Genomic DNA, 12,527 nt, shown 5'->3' on the forward strand with positions numbered 1-12,527 from the left:
AGCCTATTGAATATTCTATTAACTTTGCTAAGAGTCTTTGTCTGTGGTGCTCCTTCAGTCTGGCAGGTCAAAAGTTCTCTAAACAAGCGTTACCATTGGTCAGGGATGTCAGCAGTCCGGCAGACTAACAGAGCAGCCAGCAGCCCCTTCCAAACAAAGTTCACTATTCATCTCAAAGGTCAATAGTTCTCTCTGTGAAGCTCATCAACGCAAGGTCAAGAATTCTTTAAATGTAGTCAGCCATTTCACTGGAGGTCTGATTCCTCCTAGTAAACAAAGCTTGACATTGGACTTGTAGAGGCAGATGTCTCTGCACTCTACTGGATCAGGTCTTATTAGGGAAAAAAAGGGTTGTTTTTCCTCCTTTTTCTTTAGGAGACAATGTTTAGGTTGCCGTATCATAGTGGCAGGTTCTGCATCTGCGACCAGACTGTGCGAGTGACTGCAGCGTGGGTCTTATGGTCAGATGGTCAGTGTCAGCAGGGCTTTTGTTAAGCTCATATTGTATCTGTGCAGTGAACGGGAAAATAACAAAAGAGCAAAATAAATCATTAAAATACAGAATCCCTTAGCTTCCACATCTGACTCCTTAGTCATCCTTGGCACTCTGCCCACCAACTGACCTCAGTGGGGAAGAAGGGGACAATTAGGTCACTTCATGACTGCATTACTCAAATGACATATTAATGTCATACTGCCCTTCATGCATTTCATCAGCCTTAGTTAATGATGAGGACAGGAAGAAAGAACTGCATAAGTTATTGACTGCTTCATTCTGTGATCATATCATATTGCACCGAGGAAACAAATGATCTTATGGATACAAGGCTGATGCATAAGGCAGGTGAATACATTTATTTATTCACCTATTCAGATGAAGCCAGCCTTCATGATCCGGGGATGTATAGCAGTGTATTATTCTTGTAAATTATGTGTGTGTGTATAATGGTGTTTTGAAAATATCTGTAACCTTTTTATTGCACAGTCCCATAACTCCAACCCTGGCTATGAGATATTTGTACACACAGTGACCGCAGTACTGAGGGGTTATGGAATAACAAGAAGCTCCATGCATTATTAATGGGCTCTGCTGTGAATCTGTTCAGAATAATAACAGCGATTTCCCAGAGCCTCATTACTGTGTGTTTTTAAAGCATGTGTTTGGTATCCATGGACACCCGCTCTCACATTCTCTTCTTCCCCCTGTATTGAGATTCAGGTCATGCACGGCACTTGCTGTTTTTAATTTTCATTTCATCATAAGCACTTTAAGACTGTTGCCAGTGCTTATTTGCAGTTTTCCTGCAGACCTCTTCACTCAGGCTTCTGACAGGACAGATGCTGCAATTAATCACGGCAGAGAAATGGGCATCACTTCCACACCGAGCTGAAGAACCAATCACCGCAGCAGCAGAGGCAGCAGAGGCAGGCCTCCGCTCCAAATTACAAATGCCTTCCTAAAACTAACTAATTGAAAACAAACCAAAATGTGAAAATTCTATCAAGCCGCTATCACAGAAGCGCAGGAGCGAATTCACTTTCCTAATTTGTAACTAACATTAACCCGTGTTTAAAATGTCTCAGCTGCCATTGGAAGAAATAAAGGCCCCTTCTCTGGGCCAGTGGATTCACAGCCTATTGTGAAGATATGATAATTATTGTTTGCCTGCCTTCCCTCCCCCGCTCACCATATTATTCAAGGGAGCACAGCAAACCCCTGGGGATGTCTTGGAAATGAAGTGATTTTAAAAGGGAGTAAGAAAGAGGCAGAATCCAGTGCACTGGTGTGTGAGAAGGGGACTGTTATTGAGACAAGTACCAGTTACATGCTGACCTCGTCCAGTATCAACACTGTTTTTACACACAGTAACAATGGACTTCCATTCAAATCACTGAGAAACAGCACACAGTATAATAAAGCCAACATGAATGCTCATATAACCTTGTAAAGTATTGTTCTCATAGATTTACTTCATAGAAAACATACAAATTTATCTTTTTATATCTGGTGAGCGCTATGAATATCTATAACTGCGGTTCTCTTCAATAACTAACAAGGAAATAAAGGAGTTACGAATAGAAATTATGATTAATATAAATTTTGAAAGAAAACAGTTCCTTCAAATAAATATTTGTGATTGAGAGTTTAATTTTCAACAGAGACACAAAGAAATATATAATACTTCATACAAAATTATGGCTACTATCATATTAGTGGTGGAATGTCTCTGGATTCGTCTTCATGGCTGAGCAAAAACTCCAACATTAATTTACTTTTTCTATCTTGAACAACCTTTTCAGAACTCCATACGGATATGCATCGACTCTATGGACAGTTTTCAAATGCAGTTGGTTTTTAAGCAAAATACAAACAAAATTAATTGCTGCTATTGTAACTCATAAAAAAGTATAAAAGAGCAGAAATGCACTATGTGATATAGCAATCCACAGGTCGTTTAACAATGTTTTAATTAAAGCCTCACATATTAAAACTTTACAACAGGTGATATGAAAAATGTACAACATTTTCTTGTTTCTTTTTTTCCCCCCGGGACTTCTGTACAGCTGGCAAAAATACCTCCGATGCCTTTTCAGTTGGCTTTGGCAGTGCAACAAACTGGCTCTGCTAGTTTTCTTTTTTCCATTTTTTTTTTTAAACAATGACAGTATCAAGGAGCAGAGTAAAAATACATCAATCCCCAAACCATCTGCCTTGATCCAGAAATTTGTATTTACCATAAAATATCCCCTTTCTTACACAAAATAAAAACATAATTTAATTGTTAAACATCTGAAGTAAAAACAAATAGATTAAAGAAGACTTTTTTTGGGAGGGTGCCAGTTACACACTTTTCGGCAAATCATCTGGAGGGTAAATTACTGGATAAAGGAGGTCTCGTCTCTTCCCACTCTACGAAACATGTACAGCAGATTACAGCTAGAGTGATGATGGGATGAAATAAATGATTTATGGCAGTTTCTCTCTCTGTCTGTTCAGTCGTTCATCCACAAATCTGGATCCCAAGACACTGTCTGCATTTGTGAAATGTTTTACATTTGTGTTCCAACACCACTGGGCCTCCAACATCCGATGATCTGTAGAGTTACGTCTGCAAGAATGATGGGTGAAAGAGAAAGGTTGGACTAAAGAAAGTTTGCTATATACCGGCCAGTGTGGGAGCAAAGACGGATGGTTACTGGTTTCCAGCAAGGATCCTGTGAGTCATTCAGTCCAGGCAAGAGCTGATAAAAATCCTTTTGATGAAACGCATTCAGAGCGTCCTCACACTGCGCTGAACTGACAACTCTGGCCTCATAAATAAAGCTTTATTGTTAAATAAAACAATGAAAGATTTGCTTCTTTCAACATACTGTGTGTCCAGTCAGTTCAAATTGAAAACTGAAAGACCTCACAAACAAATAAACAATCACTGGGTGCTCGCCCTAAAAGGCTTCTGTCATAGCTTAGCCTATTTTATAGACAAAAACCCAGTTAACATATTAATCCCCTGTACACGCATGTGCATATCTGTCTATAACAATGGACAAGTTCTTTGTATAACATTCTAAATCTTACACACACTTCTTAAGTGCAACTTAGAAAAGCAACATGTTTGATGCTTTTTATTCTATTCCTGTTCTTTTAGATAGGACTTCCATTTGGCTCAGTAAATGCTGACCTGGGATAGGACCTGGGCATGGGCCTGAATTTGGGAAGGATGCGGTTGCTGCTGTGAGGCTGGCTGCGGGCTGCCAAGTGATGCAGAGCCTCCCACTGAATGGGGTGTACCAGGAGAGTGTTGAGGTGGAGAACACTGGGCCTGGTGCTGCTGCTGCTGCTGATGATGATGATGTTGCTGCTGTTGCTGTTGTTGCTGCTGCTGCTGCTGTTGCTGCTGCTGCTGCTGGAGTTGTTGAATCTGCTGCTGATGCAGCTGATGCTGCATCTGCATGTGCTGCAGCTGCATCTGCTGCTGCTGTTGTTGCTGCTGTTGCTGCTGCATGTGGTGCTGCTGCAGCTGTTGCTGGAGATGATGTTGGAAATGCTGATGCTGCATCTGCTGCTGGATTTGCTGGTGATGCATCTGCTGCTGCTGCATCTGATGATGCTGGAGGTGCTGCTGCATCTGCTGCTGCTGTTGCTGCTGCTGGAGCTGCTGCATTGCATGCTGTTGCACCGGTTGCATGGGTGGGCTCATCTGAGAGACTGCTGTGGACTGGGCACCTGCCACCATGGACCCTCCAGCACCCATCTGGCCGAGCAGCTGCGGAGGCATCCCAGATGACATGTTCTGGTGGGAAACTGTAACAGAGGTCACGATTTGACTGCCCCCTAGTCTCATCTGCAGAGGCTTTGGGGCAATGGCCCGTGGCAGGGCTTGTTGGAGAGCCTGGGAAGCTGATGGCATGGAGGGGTGCTGGTTGAGGGGTGACGGCAGCACCAGGCCAGGGGACAGGCTTGTGGAGGCCAGGGTCTGCTGCACTGAGCGAATTGTCTGGGCTTCAGCTGATTCTGCTGCAGCCTGGATAAGCGAAAAACATAAAAACTTATTACGATTACAGATTTCACCCATTTAAAATCCCACTACCTCCCTTTAAATGACTAGCATATAGTATCTAGTAACTACTTCAGTCATTATAAGTCCTCTACAACTTCACAGTGCATAATATGACACAATGAACTCAATAATTCACATCACCTTTCGGATAAATTCACACATTTTAAAGGTGAAAAGAAGAAATGGTTTCTCACCTTGGAAACCAGGCTCGCACGGTATGCTGCTAGAGCTTTTAAATATTCTTTCTTGGCAGCTTCTGTTTTGCTTTTGTAAACCTGTGATGACACAAAAATGTGTGTGAACAGAAAATTACAGCTTTTAAAATGGCAAATAATAATAATTTAAGGTAGACTGCATACTACTTTAGAGTGGCGCTAAACTCTGTAGTACCTGCTTCTGTTCCTCTCCAAGACCATCCCACATAGATGCCACAATCTTTGACACTTCTCCAAAGGTGGCATTAGGATTCTGACCCTTGATAGCAGCCTGAGTGTCTCTAAAGAAAAGGGCATAAGCTGACACCGGCTTCTGGGGCTCATTGGGATCCTTCTTCTTCTTCTTTTTCGGGGTCTTAGATTTCTTTGTGGGATCAATGGGGGCTGGTCGTTTCTCCCCAATGACCTGAAATGATGGCAGAGTTGACATAAGGACAATAACAAAATTGCTCTTTAACAGAGTCTACTTTTTACTGCTACCTTTTAATACAGTAATCCAAATCATTAAAAGTTTGCTCACCCTGTTGGCTTCATCCTGCTCATCCTCATTGATGGAGCTGGAGGGTGAGGGTGTTGCAGACTTGCTGGCAGGAGGTGAGGGGGAAGTGTGGGTGATGTTGGGTCCTGCCATGTTTAAGGTTAGCTGTGTGTTGAGCTGGGATTGGTTGATGGTGGTCAGCTGATTTCGTGACATCATACCATTGGGGCTGTTCATGCTGATGATGGACTTCATCACCATGGCTGGGTTGGATGGATATTGACGTAGATGACCCGGGCCAATGTTCTGCAAACAAATTCACATAATGGCAAACACCACTGGTTAAAATAATTCAATAAAACTGTACTTTTTAAAAATTCATGTTTTTGTTGACTGAGGCCTTTTCTGTTTTTTTTTTCCCTGTACAGACTTCATGCTGCACCTAATTTATTTCTGCTATCCAGCTTGAATAGCTGTACTCGCTGTGACACCATGCTGCCCAAAGCTTGAGAACCTGTATTCCTTTACCACAGCAGAAATGGGGTCATTGGATTCTGTGGGTTGTTATGTAGCAGATTACATGTCATGATGTCCTGGGTCTTAAATGTCTCTGTTACAAGACATGATAAATTATCTCAACACCCAAGGCGCCATCTTTATACGTCAGTAATAGATGACTACACAGCTTGGTTGATTCATTTCAAAACTCTATTGTATGGAAATCTGTGACACAGCTTTAGACTGCCCAGTCCCTGTAGGGGAACAGTGGACTTCAAATGCCACAGTAATATTACATGTGTGTGTGTGTGTCAGTTTGTATGCACTACTTTATTTAAGGTTATACAACTCCGAAGTAGGCACCTTTCAAAGATCATGCTTCACTGTTAAAGAGTGGGAAAAAAAATACTTGTACAGATCAACTCCATAAATCAGCCAGTTGAAGGAATGAAGCTTAAGAGGTTTGGACAGGTCCCATCCATTCTGCCATCCAGGGTATAATGTAATAACATTTTCTCTTTCACCTTTTCCTAGTAAAACATTCAGTTCTTGAAAGAGTCTTAAAGAAGGTACAGGCGAAGTGTTTGCATTGATTGTGGTGAGGAGGAAATTACGAAGCCTGCCAGCTCTCCAGAGGGAAGACTGATCAGACAGCCAACAGAGCTGACATGGAACAGAGAGGGGATGTGAACACAACAGAAAAGGTGATTTGTTCTCCCTGGGTACATCCATCTGGTATTCAGCAGCACAAACTCAATCTCTCCCAACATCAACACATCATAAACCCACGCACCTGGCTTTATTGAAAGAACCTTATGAATGCCCGTCTTCGAAAACAATATTGTAACACCATTCCAGACAGAAACATATTGGATCTACAATCCATTTCTTTCTCATATGCCATGTCTACTGCTTATCATAAATACAATCTATGAAATGAAAATGGATTTATATTTACATGAAAGAGCGGGTTTCAACAAAGAGATGAGGAAAAGTTGGGGAAAAAAATTTAAAAACATATTGTTATTGTTCTTCAAATATGGAAATCCTCACAAATAAAAGCTGCAATAAACAAGCCTGCAACCAAATGACTGTGATTTACATATCAGCAACCCACTATGTTCCAAGTGCTATTGTCATCTTCATTACTGGGAACACGATGGCTCACCGTTTGCTCTTTGCTCGCTACGAACATCAAAGATGCACACACTGAGCTCATTAGTCGTGGCCATCTGTATAATAACACTTTTGCCCAATCCTTATGGTGCAGTTTTGACTTAGAGCAGTGGCTCATTTTGCTGTTTGGGATGTGGTGAATCCTTTGAAATGGCTTCAAATTAAATATAGTGCATTAAAGAAACAAAGAAAAAAAATGTTTTAGTGATCACCTTTAGACACATCATTATATCACATTCAACACCCTGCTAAATATCTGGTTTTACAACATATTTCTACAATAACCAGAGTACCAGCAATTTAGCACCTCACTCTACAAAAAAGCAACGGCAGTTGCGTCACTGAAATGCCAGCATTAGAACATCTGATTTGAATAAAAACATAACAGCTAATAAGTTAGTTGAAGAAATCATCTTAAGTAACAGTTGTCTTGATTGCGAATATGAATCTGATACTAGGGAGGTTTATTTATGTCCCTCTGGCTCCTCATTTGCATTTTGATTGCAGCATTGTCTGGAGTCACAGCAGACATCCAACCAGATAGTTTGATAGTCATCGTAAATCTGCAAATAATTCTTTATCTTGGGTACACAGTGGCCAGATGTGCCCTCCTCAATCAGATTTGTGCGTTTCTAGGTGTGCTCCTATCTGTGTGTTTGCACATCAAACACTAACAAGCTGAAATGTACTCTCTAATCAATAAAAGGTTTTTTGAATGTAAATTCAGTTTGTGCGATACCCCATTGTGTTGCTTTAAAATTGCAAAGCTGAAATGACTAACAACAAAATAATGATTTTTAGAATATTTCTTCTTTTTTTGCAGCATAGATTGTTTTGTTTTGTACATTATCACCAACTTTAACCACTCTGAACACAGCAGCAGCATAAAGTGTTCTGAAAGCTAGCACATGAGTGTAAAAAAATGTTTATTAAATTCATTTATTTATTTTTTGACAATGCATGAAACCCTTTCCACAATAAACGCAGGTCAATAAAACCAGCAGCGGAGCTGAAAAAACAACATTATGCATTCACCAAGTGATAGAAATCTCAACACCGATGTCAATGAAAACAGACTCTAGTCTGTTCTTAAAGATATTGAAAATCAGAATTTGGGAAGAATTTATGAACAGTGGCACCAAGCTGTAACAGGCTGAAAAGAATGTTAACAAGTTCAATTTCCATTCAATCAATGCCAGAGCTCTTGGAAATGTTCCGTGGCAGGAGAGGAGTAAAATCATCTATATGTTAATTATAAGGATGAATCCCCCAGTAACTTTCGCCAGCATGAAAGGTCAGTCCTATTAAAGATAGTTTATCAGTGCTCTGCACATATTCCTTTACTCTGCTTCTAAACGGGAACATCATTTTATTTTTTTTTTCCCTTCCATTTTCTGCAACCTGCTGAAGTCTGTGCTTAAGCCAAATGAGAAAAATGGAATTTTGAATGCCGGTAAAGGCTATAATAGCACGAAGATAAATTGTTTTTCTTTCCTCTGCCCTGTCTCAGTCAAACACACTTCGCTCTCTTTCCCTCTCTGTGGTGTGCAAACTCACTCCATCCATCTCGCCAACCTCTAACCCCCACTTAAAAACAAATCTCTCTCCTTCTCTCCTCCCCCTTCAAACTGCAAGGCCAGCAGGTCCCCTCCCCCCTTTGTCTGGTGCAGCCACTGACCCATACCCCTTTCCACCATTTCTCCTAGTGCATTATGGGTATTTAAAACTTGTCCAACATGACATCATTTCAGTTTGTGAGCTGCCTGAGAAAAGTAAATTACAGAATCAATCATGCAGAAGGTCAAGCTGAGACTTCATTACAAGTATTGCATGCCTGCATGAATATCTTTCATTTCTGACTGACCCAATATGTCACAATAGCTGTCTGTCGGGAGAGGAAAGAAAAAAGAAGAAGAAGAAGAAAAAAAATCTCTTAAATTGATGTACAACTCATGTCAGTGCTTCTTGGCTTGGAAAGGAGATAAGAGGACCGTGTAGAAAAACATGCTTTCTGCAACACTGCTCACATTTTCCATTTGATTCAGGATATAGTGGTTTTTGACCAGTCAGAATTGTGGGTATTATACTCACTCACAATCTACACAGTATCGTGGCATATCAAATCATGTGAACGGCAAACTACAAATGGCTTTTTCAGACTTACTTTTATCTTGCATGATGGATGCCGTTCAAACGCTACCATCGCTTATTAGCATATCTTTGCGGCTGCAAAGCTAATGACATGTGAAACAGCTAGTTGGTAATGAAAAATATATAATGCATTACCACATAGTGGTAAATGTAATAAGACAGCAGGGCTCATATCTTCTAAATATTGATTTTAACATCTAATACAACCGGTTGACTAGTGTAGGTATCAAATCCAATCAGAGAGGACACAGAGCCCATTTCACTACATGCTTACACGTGTCAAGAAAACCCTCAAATGTGGTGAAGGCACCAGGTGTTTTTTGAAATAGAACCCAGAGACCCTTGCTGTGCAGCAGGGAGAAAATCGAGAAGAAATTGTGAATAAAGCAATACTGGCAGCTCTAACTCCAGTACTATTTGGCACTATTGAGACTCAATCACAAATCAGGAGGACACATGCTGGGAGACAAAAATGAGAGTCAGAAGCTTGTTAGGAGAGCAGATTAAATAAATAATGACTTCAGATTCAGGGCTTGCCAGGCACATTGCAGCTGAGAAAATGTATTTCTCTTTGTAGAAGCCCAGCATCTGTGGCCAATTTGCAAGACATACGCTGAACATTAAGGGGAGAGGAATTAGCAGAACACTTGGCAATGCAATGACATGGAAGAAGCTTTTTGAAAATAGCCCAGGTATATTTGCTGGTTGGGTTTCTCATTAAGTTCTGATAAGAGACAGGCTTTCACACAGGCTAAGTATTCTACATGAGTAAGCTAGCACAGAGGAAGGAAACCAAGACAAGAGTTTGGGAAATATGAGCATGGTGGCTTGATGAAAAATGTAATTGCAATAGTGCACGGTTTATTTGTTTGCCCCTGAAGCCATAACAAATAACACAGAATGTAATCATGTATATAAGGTTGTCATTCCTTTATCAGTGTGCTGACAAAATGACAAAATACCCCTGTTAGGGCCTTCGTAAATCATTGTCTCTATATATGGAATACAGTGAAAACAGTGCTGTTACTTATCTCATTTAGTTGCATTCTCTTCTCAAAGCAAAGATAAAACCACAGATGAATAGAATTTCTAAAGGCATTGTCACAAGACTTTTGGGGATCAATCCCATTTACAGGAAAAATGAGGGGCCACCACAAGTCTTCCTGCGGTACAATGTGCGATGACTGATAACGAGTGAGTAGTGTGCCGACGACAATGCCACGAGGCAAAGAGTAAAAACCCACATTCTCCCCTCAGTTTTTAATAGAGTCTCTGCACAATCAGAGACATGAGCCATGCAAATGGTGTTAAAGAGGAATAATGTTTGAGAATCAAATCTAATCCTCCAGCAAGTCATGAGAACAGTCAGGAATGTAATTGTGTCAAGGTTCCGTTTCTTCCAGATGCAGAAAGCTTAACTGACCATGAAATGAAAATTCTTTAGGCAAAAAGCCTTCAGGGGCTCACTTACTGTATGCAGCAGAGATATTTTAAAAGCTGCAATTATTTCACATGCCAGAAGCATGGGAGCAGGAAAAAGAGCTGTAAAAATGTTACAGTCCTTTCCCATATGGAATGTAAATAAATATACCTAATATCACTGTGATTCAACAAATGTGTTAGGGAGAAATGGGGACAGAGGGTCTAAAACACATTACATTTATTCACACACACTTCTAATAATAATAATGGCGCCTCATCTCAATGCAATCTGATTTGTGACTCACAAAGCAAATGCACCATCAATACCATCATCTTTTTGCTGATGCCTTTGTCCTTTCAATTCTTCTCTCCTAAATGAATCTTCCATTTTTGTAATGGCTCTGTAAGACAACTAGGCAGCCAGTGACATTTCCATTTTTCCTCCTCAGTGCTTCCATGATTGTGGCATTTGAAAATGCCTGTCCAACCTCAGACAACGATCTCACAATCTGTAGCACACAACAGTATCAACATAAAGAAAGTGATTATTTCACTCTACAGTTCTATGTTTAATCAAGTGCAATAATATTAACCAATTAAAATTATACGTGTCAACATTTTACTAGTGGGATAATTCTCCCCAGTCCTAAACTCTAAAAATAGCATGTGTCGTTACTGAAGACCTCATGTGACACTTTGCTGAAGCGCAGATCAGCATTTACAGCAGGAAAAAAAGGTTTCAGGAGGTAACATGAATTAAATATGAGCATGTGAAACTGTGGCACGTTTGGGTCCCATTTTCACCGTCCTCCTGGGGATGAATGAGCATTGTACTCTAACACCTGTGATCTATTCACATCTGTTCACCTCATATAGAGAGGGATCATTCACATTCCTGTTTTGTTTTTTTGTTGTTTTTTTTAACAGATAAAAAATGCTCACAGTAAGTAACATAATATCATGACATTTACTCAATGTGATCATATACCTCCTGTGTTGTAAACAAGGCCAGATGCTGTGCCAGATGCACCGACAATAGGAGGCATGCAAAACTCTGAAGGTGACATTAGGGTATGGTTCAGTAAAAGGGCCTTCTTATAAAGGTGGATTAGTGCAGCTCTCCAAATTCTGTCTTAAAGTCTTTCAGTTTGGATACATCATCAAAAAATAAATCTGGAGAGTAGGACACTTGCTGGAGAAGCACTGGTGCAAGATTTCTTATTCTAGATAAATGAGAGCAAGATAATGGTTTTTTTTCTTCACTTAGTTGTGAGATGGCAGTGCTCACCACAGACTGGCCGTTGTTGACAGACACCCCTTCTTGGTCCATCATGTTGCGTGAGATGGTAATCGAGGGCAGATCCAGACTCTGTGGGGGAAACTGGGGGATTAAGGGACCCCTGTGTGGAGCTGGGGGCTCAGGCATTGCTGGGAATGGCGAGTCCACTTCTGACAGACCCAGACCGGACTCCGTCTCAGGTGGAGGTGTAATGGGAGGAATCTCAAACTCCTCATCTCCCAAGCTGGGTGTATGAAAAGTCTGCAAGAAAGAGGAACAAAGAAGAAAATTATGAAATCCACCAACACAAAAGAGGCAGGAAGCATTTGTTGAGGTGGGCCTTATCTAACAGGCTGGAAGGAAACCTTCAGGGATTAAATCAGATGACTTTGTTTAAGAGATGGAGTGTTTTAGTGGAGTGGTAACACACTTTTCTGTAAGTGCACTAAGATGTAACATTTCCTAAACCTATTAAAGTCCACTTTAAGGAAAAAGAAGGAAGAAGGCGAGTGTGGAGAAAGACGTCAAAAGCAAAAATATCAAGCAGCAATCATGGGAGAGAGAGGATACATGATAAAAGCCCTTAATCTTGGGGATGTTGGGTTGAAGTGCAGTGAAAATACACGTCACAGGGAGATGGGTTTAAAGAACATTTTCAAAGATTATAACGCTTGGCCAGAAGTGTTTCTTTTTGTTCCCCTTGCCTGCACCCTTAAATCTGCTCATCAAACAGCCTAATCCTTCTGCCT

At 40.8% G+C, this 12,527-nt stretch overlaps 1 protein-coding gene across 1 annotated transcript in view; it reads right to left on the reverse strand.

The window, feature by feature from the left end:
• Nucleotides 1-2,131: 2,131 nt before the first annotated feature.
• tox3 (TOX high mobility group box family member 3) overlaps nt 2,132-12,527 on the reverse strand; it is a 37,488-nt gene continuing 27,092 nt past the window's right edge. Inside the window, exons 3-7 of the mRNA XM_082529644.1 lie at nt 11,788-12,039; nt 5,295-5,558; nt 4,950-5,180; nt 4,754-4,834; nt 2,132-4,523 (exon numbers count right to left, since the gene is read on the reverse strand). Of these exons, the coding sequence (XP_082385770.1) occupies nt 3,666-4,523; nt 4,754-4,834; nt 4,950-5,180; nt 5,295-5,558; nt 11,788-12,039 (1,686 nt within the window). The 3' untranslated portion in view covers nt 2,132-3,665. The remainder of the gene's footprint in view (nt 4,524-4,753; nt 4,835-4,949; nt 5,181-5,294; nt 5,559-11,787; nt 12,040-12,527) is intronic.

The sequence above is a fragment of the Aulonocara stuartgranti genome (assembly GCF_965226115.1).
Source record: "Aulonocara stuartgranti genome assembly, chromosome: 1".
Taxonomy (NCBI): domain Eukaryota; kingdom Metazoa; phylum Chordata; class Actinopteri; order Cichliformes; family Cichlidae; genus Aulonocara; species Aulonocara stuartgranti.